General features: G+C 41.0%; 2 protein-coding genes across 2 annotated transcripts in view; both read right to left on the bottom strand.

Annotated features, from left to right (window-relative positions):
- The window catches only part of LOC146650421 (protein NLRC3-like), a 159,237-nt gene extending 147,842 nt beyond the window's left edge, over positions 1 to 11,395 (bottom strand). Inside the window, exon 1 of the mRNA XM_085385469.1 lies at positions 11,099 to 11,395. The gene's annotated coding sequence lies outside the window, so the exon portion shown is untranslated. The remainder of the gene's footprint in view (positions 1 to 11,098) is intronic.
- LOC146650426 (uncharacterized) lies at positions 2,292 to 12,681 on the bottom strand. The gene is made up of 3 exons (XM_085383542.1): positions 12,531 to 12,681; positions 8,993 to 9,098; positions 2,292 to 3,542 (listed from the first exon to the last, which is right to left on the bottom strand). The coding sequence occupies exons 2-3, from the start codon at positions 9,008 to 9,010 to the stop codon at positions 2,292 to 2,294; spliced, it is 1,269 nt and encodes a 422-aa protein (XP_085239668.1). The 5' UTR covers positions 9,011 to 9,098; positions 12,531 to 12,681.
- Positions 12,682 to 17,761: the final 5,080 nt, after the last annotated feature.

The raw sequence follows: 17,761 nt of genomic DNA on the forward strand, positions 1-17,761 counted from the left end.
CTTCGTACCCACACGGGTCCCCTGACAAAAGGTGATATAGCAATATCATATATGAATTTTTTTTCTGATTTTTTTCACATCAGATCTTTTAAACAACTTCAGACCTAACCACAGATATAAAGTTTTTCATTATTTTTTAAATATTTTTTAGGTTTTTATGGCTTTATTGTCATAAAAAACCCTGTTTTTTTGGGGGGAAAAACCCATAATATGCAATATTTTCAAAAAATGACTTGCAAATGGAAGCATTTGGCATGAAGTTATTACAGCCTTGAATAGGTAAATAATTCATAACAACATTGATTTGAATGCATTATTATTTTTGGAGTAATAAGAGTTTTTAAAATTTACACCCATTAGTTCCCCTTCGTACCCACACGGGTCCCCTGACAAAAGGTGATATAGCAATATCATATATGAATTTTTTTTCTGATTTTTTTCACATCAGATCTTTTAAACAACTTCAGACCTAACCACAGATATAAAGTTTTTCATTATTTTTTAAATATTTTTTAGGTTTTTATGGCTTTATTGTCATAAAAAAAACCCTGTTTTTTGGGGGGGAAACCCATAATATGCAATATTTTCAAAAAATGACTTGCAAATGGAAGTATTTGGCATGAGGTTATTACAGCCTTGAATAGGTAAATAATTCATAACAACATTGATTTGAATGCATTATTATTTTTGGAACAATAACACTTTATTGCAAAAAAACAAACTGAACTGACCTGAACAAACTCAACAACAAACTAAACAAAGATGTAATTTACATTATCATACATAGCATGAACCATAAGATGGTTAGATTTTGCAGACAGGACATATCTTATATATATCTTTGCAGCAGTTACGATAACAATGTGCTGTTTGCACAATGAGCACTGCTTCAGCTTTTTGGAACGCTGCGCTTTCTCAGCAAAAGCCTCCCCTAAATTGACCGTGCGCTTTGTGTTGTGCATGCGCGCATCTGTTCATTTCGTGGCATCTGTGCAGAAATGACTAGTAAGACAAGTCTGCAAACTATTCTCACAGACTTCAAAGGTGCACCTGAATTAAAAAATGATCATCCTCTATCTTATTGGATAGACGATGATCATTTTCTGTCTCTCCCTCCTGTTCCATTCCTGTGACACTGGGAAACTGAACTGACCTTAGCAAACTCAACAACAAACTGAACAAAGATGTAATTTACATTTTATAGCACGAACCTCTAGATGGATGGATGTTGCAGACAGGACATATCCTAACTTTTGCAGCCGTTACGATAATAATGCGCTGTTTGCAGGATGATCACTGCTTCCAAGCTCCCCTAAATTGACCGTGCGCTTCGTGTTGTGGTGCGCGCATCTGTGCATTTCGTGGCGTCTGTGCAGAAATGACTAGTAAGACAAGGCTGCAAACTATTCCCACAGACTTCAAATGTGCACTTGAATCCAAGAAGATAGAAAAGGATCTCTCTCTGTCTCTCTCCCTCCGCTCTGCTGACTTGCCTGGGAGAGTAACGACTGCCCCTCCCCCTCTGCTCAGCAAGCAGGTGGCTGTTTTCACACCCCTCCCCCCCTCTGGCTCAACAAAGAAGTGGCTGCTTTCACACCCCTCCCTTCTCTGCACAATGAGCCTTGTTTTTGCCCTCAGCCAAGTCAGAAAAATAACATTGACAGAGGTTCAAAGAAAAGAGAAAAAAAACGAAGCAGGCTGCCGTTGTTCACTTCAAGGAGGCGGCTCTACGGGCTGTTTTGTTTGCGACCGACACACACACACAGTATAAATATATTCTCAATCACATTCACACCACTCTCTTATATCAGTTCCACTACATCAAGACTATTTTATGGTGGTCAGCTGTTTTATTGTCATGTATTTTGCATAATAAGATAACCATGTCCTGCATTCAAAACCACTGAAAATGTCTATGGTGGTGCTGTACCTAATATTGTGCTCATTGGATCCAAAACATATTTTTCCTTTATTTTGAAGGCAGAGGCTTAGATCCATTAGGTATTCACGAGAAAAAAATTATCACATGTCAGGATTACAGTATATCGAAAATATGTGATTATAATGGGAGTCAATGGGGCCCAAGCGGGTACAAGGGTGACTGCAGGGGGTACATATGTGAATCTCCTTTACTATACACCACACCATAGAGGGGATCATTGAATTTAAAAAATAATCCTAAAACACACATCCTGGCCAAGTTTCATGCAACTAGTCTTTAAAATGACTGATATATTGAGAATCAAAAATCCAAAAGTACCCAAGCGGGTCCCATTTTTCCCTAGGGGAGCTCAAGGGTTAATTCCAGAGTGGGTAACTAGATGCTTCTGTAAGCTGCTACTTTGAGTAAAAGCTCTGCCACACTGATCACAGCTGTACGCTTTAACTCCACTGTGGATGAGTTGGTGTTGTTTTAGGTAACCCTTCAAGGAAAAAGACTTTCCACACAAGTCACAGCTGAACGGTCTCTCTCCAGTGTGGATGACCTGATGCTGTTTTAGTGAAGCCTTCTCAGTAAAACCTTTCCCACACTCGTCACAGCTGTATGGCTTAATTCCAGAGTGGGTAACTAGATGACTCTGTAAGCTGCTACTGTGTGTAAAAGCTCTGCCACACTGATCACAGCTGTACGCTTTAACTCCACTGTGGATGAGTTGGTGTTGTTTTAGGGAACCCTTCAAGGAAAAAGACTTTCCACACAAGTCACAGCTGAACGGTCTCTCTCCAGTGTGGATGACCTGATGCTGTTTTAGTGAAGCCTTCTGAGTAAAACCCTTCCCACACTCGTCACAGCTGTATGGCTTAAATCCAGAGTGGGTAACTAGATGACTCTGTAAGCTGCTACTGTGAGTAAAAGCTCTGCCACACTGATCACAGCTGTACGCTTTAACTCCACTGTGGATGAGTTGGTGTTGTTTTAGGGAACCCTTCAAGGAAAAAGACTTTCCACACAAGTCACAGCTGAACGGTCTCTCTCCAGTGTGGATGACCTGATGCTGTTTTAGTGAAGCCTTCTGAGTAAAACCCTTCCCACACTCGTCACAGCTGTATGGCTTAAATCCAGAGTGGGTAACTAGATGACTCTGTAAGCTGCTACTGTGAGTAAAAGCTCTGCCACACTGATCACAGCTGTACGCTTTAACTCCACTGTGGATGAGTTGGTGTCTTTTTAGGGAACCCTTCAAGGAAAAAGACTTTCCACACTCGTCACAGCTGTATGGCTTAATTCCTGAGTGGGTAACTAGATGACTCTGTAAGTGGCTACTGTGAGTAAAAGCTCTCCCACACTGATCACAGCTGTACGCTTTAACTCCACTGTGGATGAGTTGGTGTGTTTTTAGGGAACGCTTCAAGGAAAAAGACTTTCCACACAAGTCACAGCTGAACGGTCTCTCTCCAGTGTGGATGACCTGATGCTGTTTTAGTGAAGCCTTCCCAGTAAAACCCTTCCCACACTCGTCACAGGTGTGTTTTTTCTCTCCCTTTCTTCTGTGAGGTTTGTCGGCCTCCTGAGAGCGCTGACTTCTGGCTCCATGTTGGTCCTGCAGTGACAGAGATACAAACAGAGGCAGTGAGTGAAATGCAGTCGTGGAACAAACTCAACCTTCAAACTCCATTAACACTAGTTTTAAACCTGAAGGTGGAGCGTGGCACCAAACACCTTAAAGGTCTCTTATCCCCACCTGCTGGTAGTTCTAACACATTACATCCAACCTGCTGTTAAAGATAATTCATGACTGTTCAAACACTAAAATCACACACACACACACACACACACACACACACACACACACACACACACACACACACACACACACACATTATTTTATCATTTAGATTATTTTGTTGTTTCCTATGACATATTTCTATAATTTGTATAGATTTATACAGAATTATTCAGTGATAATAAATCCTGTTTGTTTATTCTAAAGGAACCCCGTTAGCTTCCACAACAGATGTTGCTCGTCTTCCATCAAATACTCACATAAAATATTACACAATAAAGTGGATTCAAGATATCCACATAATTTCACTCTTACATCCACAGTGAGGTTTCACAATTGTTCAAATATAAGCAATCAATAATAATAATAATAATATCAATAACATTGAGGCACATTACACAAATTTCAAAAACAAATCATGTCTTACAATATTTACAACAACTAAAAGCTCTGTAAATCGGCTTTTAAGTGTTCATTAAAGTTTTGAATAATTCTCTAATTTTTTAAGGCAATTTATTCCACTTAAAAGTTGCTCTAAATGTAACAGTTTTACAAAACGTTACTTTTAACTCGAGCATTTACTAAATTGCAGCTTGTTGAAAACTGTGTAATATGATGATGTATTTCATCTGGATACTGCAGCTGAGCAGAATAAATGTGGTGTGTTTAACAGAATTGCTTTCTTTAGAACTACAAGTAAGCCATAGAATATTTTAGCCTGTACAGGAAGCCAAGAAAGGTTATTATGCATTTTATCAATATTAGTATAGTATGAACATCTTCACACTAATCTGGACGCCTTATTCTGGACTAACTGAAGTCTGTTAAGATCTGTCTTATTAGCTGCTGACCAAATGATTGAACAATACTCCAGATGAGACATTACTAGTGCATTAATGACATCTTTCATAATGAAGAAGTGATACACAAAGAGCATTTCATAGCCATAGCTATGCCTTGTCGGCAGAGTTATGTGACATTAGTGATGTTTGTACTTTCAGCGTTAACTTGGTTTTAAAGCCTTTAAAATATACGCCGTTCAATAGTCGACCTTCATCTGACAGAGAATGTGATGATTTTGTGGATAATTAAAGTCAGTCATATATCCACAAACACAACAAGCTGAAAGTCAGTGATGCTGCTCGGTTTGCAGTCCTGAACATCACGGCACAAGCAGGATCCACTGCACTGTTAATGTTAGCTGTGTTATATTGCTGCCTCTGTTCGGTGGTGTCGAGCCAAACGGACTTTAACGTGTGTTTGAACGAGCTGACGGTTCACTCGTTAAGCTGAAAGAAAGATGCTTTAATCACAGCAGTCACACATGTGTCCACTGCACCATCTGGAACTCTTCTTGTTTACACTCGTAATAACACAAACACTAAATCCTGCTTCTCTGCTGCTGTTGTGTAGCAGTGTGTACACCTGAGACTGTCACCTGTGTCTGTCCTGCACTCTCTCTCTGTTTCTTTCTCTCTGATTGTGGAATAAAAGTATGAACATGTGTTTATAAGTTACACTTGTGTTTGAATCCTGCAGCTTATCACACATTTGATTTCCATGTGTGACGACTGCAAGTGTCCAGAGTGAGGACAGACTGAGGGACCCACTGCTGCACATCATCTGTGAGGCTTTGCAGCCCTGATGATCCACCAGGACAAACTCAGCAGTGTGTGAGGAAGAGGAGGAGGAAGAGCCAGCAGCAGCTGACAGATGGAGAGAATAGACAGACTGTTCCCTGTTTGTGAAGGACTGCTAGGAAAGTTTAACATAACTGTCTGTGCTGAATCAGTCTTATTAGGTAATGTTCAAATAATGTGATCATCCCAGTGTTTTCAGTGTGGGAGAAAGTACTCAGGGCCTTCAAGTTACACACTATGAAAGGCAGCAACAAGTTTAATGTTCAGAAACCTAAAGTCTGTATCAGCAGCAGAATGGAGCTAAAAATAAATGTTGGTTTCAGTTCTATGAAGCTTTGAGTATTTTGGATCAGCAGCTGCTGTGTTTGTTGCATCATATTGCTGTAACTGTTTATATGCTTTATATATTCTGAGCTAAGTTGATCTATAGTGTTACATGATACACTCTCAGAAATAATATAAATATATATATATAAATAACTGTTAGTATCATGGTTGCTAGGCAACCTGGGCAGCGCGACGGAGGTTAGACGTCCCATTTCACGAACCTACGAGCCTCGCACTTCGGCCTTAGCGGTCTTTGAGTCTGCGGCCCTTGAGGACTTTAAAGCTGCAGAACCTGAATCGGGATACAGCCATGATGATCTCCAGCCTCGTGCTCGCCAACATTCTGACCTGAGTTAAGAAGACGATCACTGAAATGGTCTCAGCAGGTCCTTTGATGACAGCAATGAAATGCAGTGGTAAGGCTGCCACGATTAGTCGACTAGTCACGATTACGTCGACTATCAAAATCGTCGACGACTGATTTAATAGTCGACGCGTCGTTTGAAGCTTTGTAAGATCTCAAAAGACGCAGGAATAAGTAGCAGGATTTAAGAGTGTAATAACGGACTGAAACAGAAGATGGCAGCACTGCATGTACAAGGATGCCAGCTGCCGTTAAACCCCGAAGAAGAAGAAGCTCTGTCCCAGAATTCATAGCGCGGCCCAGCGCAGTTTCCAACAATAGCGGCAGCTAGTTAGTTTTAATATTACTCTTATTATTCTTTCTGGGTCACAAAATAAACGTTTAACATATTTTCAGGCGAGAATGTAGCTGTGTAAACCTCAAATATCGGCTCAGTTTATCAAGACATCACATATTTTCAAAAGCGCTCCGACATTTTCGGAGAAGTCTGTTACCCACTAGCTCGATAGCTAGCCGGGGGCCATGAGAGCACCGGACTCCCGGCAGATCGTTTTCAAACCCACCGCCCTACTCAGGTTAAACATGATATATAAGTCACTTAGATAAACTTAAAAATGTTATTGTTTGGCTTTTTTCAGTATTTTATTTGTTTTTTTTTGTTTTTTTGTTTGTTTTTTTAAATGACATCAGAAACAGCAGTATGCGACATTACGTGATGGCAGAGCTTCAGTTCATCCTTTGTCATTTTTTTTTTTTTTTTTTTTTTTTTTTTAATAAATAGGACAGGGGGAATGAATGAGAGAGAGAGGGGGAGAGAAAGAAAGAAAACCAAAGGGGAGAAGAGACGGTGAGAAGGGGGGGGAAGAGAGACAACAACAAAAAAAAAACTCCTGGGTCACCTGTATGGAGAAAAAAAAACAAAAACAAACAAACAAAAAAAACAAACAGAGGAGACAGCAAACAACAAAGAGCAACATAATAATAGAGAAAACAAAGCACCATCACAATAAACTAGCTAGTCATAGATATCAGTATTTACTAAATAATAAACGATATTGTGCAGCACGCAAGATAGACAGCGCACAGTGTGCTTTGAGGCAGCAGCCAAGAAAGCTTTAGTCCGCGTCTGTGAATACCCATGTGTGCATACCTGTGTGGATCAGCATGCTTGCATTCCAAAGGTTTCTCCATGTAATGATCTGCTAGGGAGTGTGGGGGGGCCACAGCCCCGTCCTCCAGGTTGTGAAGCGGGTATGGAGGAGATCAAAACTCCAGACATCCAGAGGCCCCCAGAACACAAGAGACCATGGAAGACCAACAGAGGGGCAGCCGCGCCACTGTCCCAGTAAGAGCTGAGGAGAGTCCCAGATGAGGGCTCGCCCAGCAGCCGCGGAGCAGAAGTCAGGGGGAGTTGCAGTGACGCGCCCGTGAGCTCCGCCGGCCCCCAGCTGCGCCTGAGTGACCGAGCCCTAGGCCGAGAGGCCGGGGGCACCCCACCTCCAAAGGGGCCCGAGCGAGCCCCAGGCCCCAGGCCCCGACAAGCGGCCGCCAAGGAGTGAGCCGGTGTGTACCCGGACGCCCACCCCCAGACACAAAGAACCACCAACACACCGACACCTGAGGGAGTCCGCCACCGGCAGGGGAAGTGGTGGTGGGTGGAGATAGGCCTCCAAACCTTGGAGGGCCCGAGATGTCCCCAGAGAGGTGGCGTCTGATACCCAACCTGACATATAGACACAGACATACAGGCACACACAGACACAAACATCCATTCCCACCCTCATGCTCTCATATGCACTCACTCCACACTCAACCAACGTGGAGACAGACATAAAGAGACGCTGTACACACAATCACACTCCCCAAGCGTACTCTACAAACCGGGTCTAGGTACCCTTGCCCCTGGAGGGGGGAATTGCACCCAGACCCAGGTGGTGTTACCCTTTTCCCTGCGGTGGGGAGAGGCAGACCACCCCGACTCCGCAGCAGCAGGGAGGCCCCACACCCCAGACCGCAGTCGGACGGCCAACTCCTCCTACTAGCCCTCCCGCTCCAGCAGGCCGCAGAGAGTGGGGGTGGGAGAAGACTCCAAACCTCCCTCCACCCGCTCATTGTAGTGTTGATGCATATGTGTTCTAAGGTGCAATATTTTATTTGTTCCTGAGTAATTCGGCTGAGTTTATTAAACTTCACCAAAACAATCTGCACATTTAATTAAAATTTAATAAACTACCATCTTGTCTTTATTTTTAGTTAGCACATACCTTAAACACTTAAAGCTGTAAGCTAATGATAGTTATATAAGAGCAGATGCTGCTGGTGCAATAAGCTGTACGTTTTACGTCCAATGGATGATGATCTGATTAGTCGACTAATCGCAAAAATAATCGGTGACTAGTCGACTATCAAAATAATCGTTTGTGGCAGCCCTATGCAGTGGTAAGGCGTTTTGGGGATTAAGTTCGTTTTCATGGCAAAGAAGGACGATGCAGTTCATCTGATCACTCCTCATAACATTCTGGAGTGCAGGCAAAATGCTATTATAAAAACTTAAGCAGCAACTTCTCCAGGTTCCAATATTTATGCAATTCTCAAACCTTTTGGCCACGACTGTATAACCTCTTCTGAAGTTTAGTGGATATTATACATGGTTATGCTCAGGATGTGTCGGCCAGTTTCCACTGGAAACGCCTTTTGGTTAAACTGTCAGCGAGGAATTTGCATTTGCACTGTTACATTTTTATATAACTTTAATGCACATAAACAACAGCTGGTTGTTTCAGTGAAAATACATTGATGGGTTTTTAATAAAGTTGTGCAGCTGTAAAGTATTTTGTCTGGTGTCAATTCTATCGTCAGCTACATCGTTATGGCAAATATTCAAATGTATATGGTGATAAATATCTTTGGTCATATGGTCCTGCTCTGTCTGTCACCTTCTGTGTTGAGCTCATTGTTTCCTCTGTAGTGGCTGAGCTGAGTCCAAGTAGCTGAAAATGTTCCTCTGCTGCTCCGTCAGACTCTCCTCCTCCTGCTGATCAGCTGGGACACAAAACAGATCTTTGTTAGGCTCCACACTGCACTGAAGAGTCAAAGTGTCTCATATGTTCATCTGACAAGTAAAAGAACACATTTTTGTTTCCCGAGGTGGGCAACTTGTTGGAAACAAACACAAAAGGCTTGAGCACTGATACCTGCCATTGCTGGCATTGAAAGATGCAACGCCAGCAATGTGGATTGTCAAGACTCAAACCAATCATCAAGCAAAGACAACAGGGATAATTTGTTTCTGTTTATTTAGCATTCACAGCATTTGTAGTTGCCTTCTGTGCAGGGGAAGTCCACGCACACTGTGTGGTACGGCCATCCACAGAAGGTGCATTCAACCTCTGTAAGAGAAACGAGATTGTCTGAGACTGAAATGATATTCACTAAAGAAGTGGTGATTTGTAAAACTTCAAGTGTATGATAAGGTGAAAACAAATACACAACTGCATGTCATGTAGTTGAAGGTTTTTTTCTTTTGGAAGACCGGAAAACACTGAAAGTTACAAATTAGTCCTTTATTTATCCAGGTAAAAAAAAATCTCATTGAGATTAAAAATCTCATTTCCAAGAGAGACCTGGCGTCATGGCAACACAAGTCACATACCACACAGGTATATAACATTTAAAACAAACACAATATCCCAACATGTGTAACAAATGTATTGTGCTTGAAACAAATTCAGAATAGGTGATAAAGCAGCTGCACATGTGTGTCACGAGTAAATCTGGCTGTATAACAAACAGAAACAAGTGATCTGCTGTCTTTGCTCAACGGTTGGTTTGAGTCTTGACAATCCACATTGCTGCCATCTTTCAATATGTTGAATGCACCAGTGTAAGTGCAGCCACTCAGACTCAATGTGTTCATAGAAACAGGTGCAGATGTGTCACGAGTTCATCCAGCAGTAGCTATGGCACTTGGCCACAGGGGGCAGCAGTGGACTGACCTGCATTTGAGACTGCTCCAGCTGCTCTGTGACAGTCAGTAGATCTGCTACAAATTGCAGATCATATGCAAGTTTTGGAAATGACATTTTAAATATTCTTAACTTAGCCACGGCAGCATTGTTGATGTATTACCTATATACTACAAATTATTCCACCTGCTGAAAAGTGGATCTAATGTGGGCGGACTCACACTTAGCAAATAAACCTGTGATGTGAGAATGTAATCAAACTGTTGATCAGAGGCAAAGTAATTTAAAGTTTATGATGCTATCGTCTAATGTTAGCTGACATGATGTTAGCTTGTAAACTTATGTTGTTGTCTGGGTCTCATGTCTGATCTGATGATAATAACTGTGACAACACAGAGATTAAATAAAGGACGTTGGTGGGACTTCTTATGTTAGAACTACAACTTCAGTTAAGGAGTGAGACGTAAGGTGACAAGGAGAATGAAGAGAATGAGAAAGAAGTAACTGGGAAGAGAAAATGAAAACAAAAATTTGAAATGATCAAATTTGTGTTAACAGATGATGGTGATTTTAAAAATTCAAGTAATTTAAAGGTTTTATCCTATTTGTTGTTGTTTTTTTCATATTCTTCTATTTGCAAGAGGTTATTAATAAAACAGGTTCTCTTTCTGGTTTCTCTTTTTGGACGCACTCTCTACAGCTTATCACATCCAAAATGGGGGATGTCAAGTACAAAACCTCGACAGAAACAATCAGCAAGAATTTTAGCATCAGTCCAAAATAAAACTGTCCAACTACAGAGTTTTAAAATCCAACTAAACTATGAACAGAGATCTTTTACAAATAGGCTATTGATGAGATGACAGTGGTAACAAAAACGTACACATCCGCGCACACAGACAAAATGGCGGGAGAGCGTTTAACGGTCGACCTCATGAGTCCGTTACCGTGAACTATGGAGCGGCAGATTTGTGCTGGAACTGAGCTGCACACAGCTGATGTTAGCCAGGAAACATTACACACTGCTAACGTTACCTTCACACGGAGCTCCACACGGAGACGATCAGCGTCAGGCACAAACACCAAGTTCAGAAAAGAGGAACTTTGAGCAGGAAGGAAAGAGTCAGAGCGGCGTTTGAGGACACGTTTACAACCACGAACATCAGAATCTGTCTGTGCTGCATTCAAGTGCAACTTGGAAACTCACTAATCTCTGTCATGTTGTCCAAAGATGATTTATTTCTGCTGGTTTTCCTGTTTGAAACACAAACATGTGTCAGCACTTTGTTGTTCTTCACCCTGCAGCATTTGAATATTTCAGGAGTAAACTGATCATAAATTCATGAAGTCATGAATGAAAGTGCAGACTGAGAGTGGATCACATGATGTTTGAGGTGTGTCATGTGACATGTTCAGTATTGTCACACATGTCTAGATTGTCCCTGATATCATAACTGCTCAAACACTGATGATTATATTTGAAGAATTATTCCTGATGGCAGCAAAGTTTGAATGGAGCTCTCTGTCTGTGCTGATTTGTCGCCCTCTGGAGGTCAAAGCACAAACTGCATGATGTCACTGTAACCACCACAGTGACAGGAAGTGTTTTTAAATGATGAAATATGTCAGTGATGCTGATAGTGTGTTCATCACAGACGTTCAGGCTGACATGAATCAAAGTTAATGTCATTATGGACCAAGGACAGTACTCTGGGTCTCCTGCAGAACAACTCGAGCTGTGATACCTGAATGAAGAGCCTCTGCTGCTTTAAAGAAGGAGGCTCGAGGCAGAGGTGAGGTGCAGACCAACCAGCTTTTATTCAGCAACTTTAACAGAAGGATCAGAAAAATAAAACTATACAGCACAGTGATGCTGACTGAAGCCACAGCATTAAACTAAACAAACATCTGATCATCTTTAACAACATCTAATAAATAATGACAACTATTTACTCCTGTATTTCCTACAATAAAGCCTGTTCAGATATTTGTTGCTGATGGAAATGTAAAAGGCTCCCAGGAACCAAAGGACAAAAACAGAGGCAACAGTCACAACTGCAAAGGATCCCCTAACACATAAACTGGTTCGAAGATATTTTCTAGCTCTGCAGAGGAGCTTGATTGCACGGACAGTAAAAAGTGGATTCAATAACAGCAGCGAGTGCTGAGTGATATAACGGTGCTGCGAGCAGCAGTGCAAAGGCTCACACAGAGACAGCAGCTACACTGTGTGTGGATGTGATCCACAGTCACAGCTGTGGGTTTCAGTCAGTGTGTCTCTAACTTCATGGTCACATTTCAAAGCTTATTGGAGCCAGAAGATGTTCAAGTAAAAGATTTATTGCTGTACTCGTCTACCAGGATAACAGGAGGTTCATAAAGCTGTGTAATACTTCAGCTTTCCATCATGGAGTAGTAGTTGTGTCCCTTTGTGTTTATTAGTGTGTTCACACGTCTACTTTAACTTCACTCTGTAATGAAAGGATTCAAATCACTGATAAATACATACATGCTGACTCTGAGTCTCAGTGAAGGAGGAAAGGATGGATGAAGGCAGCCTAGTGTGGGTCATGTGTGTCCAGCAGTCATCCAGGGCCTGGATCCATCTGTAACAGGAAGACAAAGTCCAGCCTGTAATCATCCTATCAGGCACAGCGTTTCCATCCAGCATCCTGACGACACTAACAACCCGTCAAACGTCTCCTCTGGTCCACAGAAGTCACACTTCCTGTGTCATGTTTACCTTTTTAAGTGTGCTATTCAAGCCTGTGTGACCAACTCTGACTCTCCAGATTCCATCCTGGTCTCTGCTGCAGCTTCTTCTACACGACTGTTTTCTGTATAATAATATCTGCCTTTCCCGTCTCTGTCCCAGTGTGCCTGCCACTCGTCCTTCATCTTTACCTTCATTATACTCTTCACCTCACTTTCACTGTATTTTATAGTCAAACCTGCACGACTTCTTCTTGCTGCACCTTTTTAAACTTATCGTCCTGTTCATTGCATCAACACCGATATTCACAGGGAGCCATAAGAAATCCACTTCTATCCCTCTGTGTTTGATTCTATACAGTAAATGAAGTATATCAAAAACAATATGTTGCCTAGAGTCTGAAGACATATCACCTGTGCTCACTAGCACGCTGCTAGAGTCCCAGCAAACCACATACCTGAATATTAGTGCGTCCTCCACCCAGTTCAAGCCAGTAACATCACTACCAGCTCCCAGTATAAACTGCCACATCATCTGTAATTCTTTTACTCATCACCAAACTTATTTGTGGGAGAACAAATGCAGCAGCCGTTCTTTTATCTGACAGTGTTGACGCATCAGTAAATATCCTCACATGACCTGAGGACTTTCCCACTATATGAACCTGCTTTTAGTCGCCCCTCCTCCCTCGCCACAAGCTTCCTTTACAACATAACTTATAAAAAACAACTTTATTGACAATCAGCAATAACAATTACAGACAGTCTAGAAGAAGAATCACATGATCAAGGAGCAGAAGTTTATGGTTTTAATAGCTTTTACATTTTGGGAAAGTTTTAAAAACATTGTTTGGTTTTCTTTCTAAAGCGTTGAAAGGACGGCTTTGCATCAGAAAAGTAAGATCAGCAAATGAATCCATTAAAGTTCTTTTGCCTTGTTTGCAAAAGAAGCCAAACAACATTTGTGTTACAAAGAGAGACTTCAGAACAGATCAAAGATCACAAACATCAGGCACTGATGGAAACAGCCAAACACAGAAACAGAGGCACCAGCAGGTGAAGGAGGCCTGTTGTAGAAATGACTCTGAGTGCTCAGGTAGAAACGCATGAAGAACCAGTGCGTCTAATATTTGGAAACCAATCTGTGTTTGAGCGTCCTGGATGAAACACAGATCATGTTGCAGAGCGAGGACGTCGTCTTTCCTCCCGAGTGTGTAACTACAGGACGTGTGCAGAAGGTTTAATCGTCCTCCTGACAGTTACTGATGAACGAGTCCTTCAGGGAGGCTCCAGGATCACTGTGGCTTTTACCAGCTGCTGCTAAACTGAGAGGTGTTGCTGCTTCATGTGTGAAGATGTTTGCATGGCTTTAACAGTGCAGACGTTCCTCATGTGCACACATTTCATATGTTTTATTGTGATGTTTAGTAACATCTGCTTCCCTCCTTCAGGCAGACAATAAAGTGAGCTCAGCCTTAAACATGTGGAGAGAACGTTTGACCCACAGTCCTGGGACGACTGCAGAACAATGGTTTGTTTTTAATGATAAAGTTTCATAATGGAAATAAATGCTGAGCCTGTTTCATGATGTTGGCCCTGCAGCATCAGGCAGGATTAATACTGTAACAAACGTGTGTCACAGTTATAATGACTTTAAATGAAGACTTGGGTTGGATGGAGATGTCAGCTGGATTTGTGCTGACTGTCACTTTAAATGTTTTCAGTTCAGCTTCTAAATCTACTTTTGTATAATGTTTGCTGAGTTTTGCACTTCATGACGCTTTTAAGAAGAGCCAATAAATCCTGACTTTACACCAAAATAAAGGTTTAATGTGTTTAGTGTGACAGTGGAGGAGAGCGCACATAATAAGAGTCATTAACAGAATGGTGACAATTATAATCTGTCTCATTTTAGGAGCAGCTCACAGGCACAACAGACTACAGAGCAACCAAAGCACCAGTTAAACGTCCATGTGACCGGCTTACAGCCAATGAACAATCAGTCCCCACTGTCCCCACCGACATCACTGTACTGGAAAGACTGTGCTGCCATGGTCAGAGATGAACTGGTACTAAAATGTAAGGCAGCTGATGTGTGTGGCCTTAGCAGCACAAATGCATCACGGCTGCAACGCTGCAGTGTGTTTAAACATTTGAACATTTCTGTGGCTTCAAACCAGCAGCTCCTCTGTACTCAGTCGTGTTTGTGTGTCTGTCAAAGTGATTGTTGTCTTTAAAAAGCCTTTTGTGTTGAGTTTTGTGAGCAGTGCCGAGCTTCTCTGTAGTCTAAGCCGAGTCGATATATTTGATTCCATGTTTGGTGTGATTTTCAAAGTCAGCAGCAGCAAACCCATACGGTAAAAAAATACATTTTTCCTGGCCAAAATATATTTCAAATATATGGTAAATATATTTTGTATTTGTGATGCTCCAAAAAAATATATTTTTGAAATTGAAAATATATTTCTTTCAAACCAAAATACATTTCAAAACATATTTTAGGGTGAAGAAAATACATTTCCAACCTTACAGTAGAATGTATATCAAAGTATCCTTTATTTAAAATATATTTAGTGCAATAATGATGATAATGATAACAATACTAAAAGTAACATGTTTTATGCACATCTGCAAAAAACAGTTGGATTCAAACAAAACAGAGTCAAAGGTCTATCACGAATTAGGTTGTTTATTCATTTGCTTACAGTATTTCACATTACACAATATCTCACTATAATGTAGCGTTCATTGACTTTGAAATTATCTGTCAGTGATACAGTAAACAAGATACAACAACTGCTATGTACACTTTAGTTTTTGACAATATATACAATTTAGTACTTAAAGGAACACACTCCACTGTTTTGGAAATAGGCTCATTCTCCATCTCCCTCAGAGTTAAAAATGCAGCGTCTTCTTTCTAGATCCGTACGTTAATAGGGCTCTGGAGCGTGATCTTACGGGATGGGGCGTAGCCAGGATTTTTGGTCAAGGCGCCATATTAGCAGGCCAAACAAATGCTTGCTGTGTGGTCGGTTGTAATGTTAGATTGCACTACCGACAAAGGAATAAGCTTGAAAACAGGCTCTCTTTTCATTGTTTCCTCACCTGGAAGCATCATGAGGGAGCTTATGTGTTGGATGTTACCAAAAGAAGGCGTCTAGCCTGGATAGCAGCTGCGAGACGAGCTGATATTCAGTTCTCTACCAGCCACAGATATCTGTTGGTGTGCTCCAGTATTTTCATTCAGGTAAGTTCTAAATAAGTTCATATTATTCTTTATAGCCTGTTAATTTTATTTTCAATGCGCTCTGAGATCATAGCACAAACTTAGAACAAACATGCAGAACTACCTTCTATTTATAGAGTTGCTAATTATTTGGCATTATTGCAACAAACCAGCCTATGAAATGAATGAAACAAATCCTGACTGGGTTCCAACACTACACATGGGGCACTACGAAATCCCTGCTTCAAACTACATGCTACATACCACCATGCCAATCAGATTACTTCTTCCATGTGAGGGTAAAAAGGTGACCTTCCTGGATAAGATGGCAAAGGTTTGCTGCGTTTTGGTGAACATGTGCCCCAGTGTGGTAGTAAAACCAGGGAAAAATGCTCTTGTTAAATACTCTTAAGTCTTGTGCTGTTTATGTAGTGATAAGTTTTCTTTTTTTTTTCCTTTTTTCTCTTCTTTTTTTTTTCTCCTTCTCTTTTTACAGTTGCAGAAACATATAGGTGATTGCTGTAACGTATGTTTTAATTTTGAAATTAAAGCAGCCTTTTTTCCGTTAAAAGGTTCTTTGTGAGGATCAATCCAGACATGGGAACAAAATGCCCTGCAAAACTTGGTACAAGCCGCAAGACAGGTCGTGTCGTAAAGAGGAAGGTTACAAGAATCAGCCCTCGGATCACCACCTTCCTCCAGCGGCTCTCTGAGTTTGAATGGAGGACTTCCAACTAGGTAAGAACAGAGATGATAATATCTTTTACATAGCTGATAATTATATACATACTGTACACACATCCATACAACAGTATGAATGATCTCAGACAGATGTGAACAAGTGAATAACCTGAGCAAACATGAATATTGATGATGTGTCTTTGACAGGTGGTGATGAAGACTACGCTGAACCCGACCATCCTGGTAACGGAAATCTAAATCCCATGTCACATTCTATTTCCTGGGACCCACTGATAATTATTACATTTTGTAAATGAGTTTTGTTTTACAATTGTAATAGTTTATTTAATGTTCATGCTGGTGGGTTTGTCCTGTTTTTAGTGGAATGAAAAACTGTTTTCCTTAAAAAAATCAGACAGAAAGGTGAAGGACTGTGTAGTTTTCATGTACGCTTCTATTTATTTTGGTTATTGGCATTGTTTTTATTCAGTTTAAAAATGTTTTTCTTGTTAAAAAAAAAATCAACAATAAATGTTGGTTTAATTCACTATTCTGAGACTACTTTATTATTTATTTTTTTATTTTTTTTTGTCCCGTTTGGATCTATAGCCATCAGAATTGTTGTCTTGAGGCCAAGAAAGATGGCAAGCGGATTTATTTTACCAAGTGGGTCATCATGGCCTTGCCATATTGGTCCATTTGATTGACCTTTATTATAATTATGAATTTATTTTATTTTCAGTTGCAAACGGGACAGACATAACTGTGGGACAGGACAGGGGGAAAGAATGAAAGAAAGAGAGGGAGAGAAAGAAAGAAAACCAAAGGGGGGAAGAGACGGTGAGAAGGGGGGGAAGAGAGAAAAAAAAACAAACAACAAAAAAAAAACTCCTGGGTCACCTGTATGGAGAAAAACAAACAGAGGAGACAGCAAACAGCAAAGAGCAACATAATAATAGAAAAAAAAGCACCATCACAATAAACTAGCTAGCCATAGATATCAATAGTTACTAAATAATAAACGATATTGTGCAGCACGCAGGATAGACAGTGCACAGTGTGCTTTGAGGCAGCAGCCAAGAAAGCTGTAGTCCGTGTCTGTGAATACCCATGTGTAC

Source organism: Rhamphochromis longiceps, linkage group LG16 (assembly GCF_057381845.1).
Source record: "Rhamphochromis longiceps isolate RC_006_pf linkage group LG16, R_longiceps_female_GT1.1, whole genome shotgun sequence".
Lineage (NCBI taxonomy): Eukaryota > Metazoa > Chordata > Actinopteri > Cichliformes > Cichlidae > Rhamphochromis > Rhamphochromis longiceps.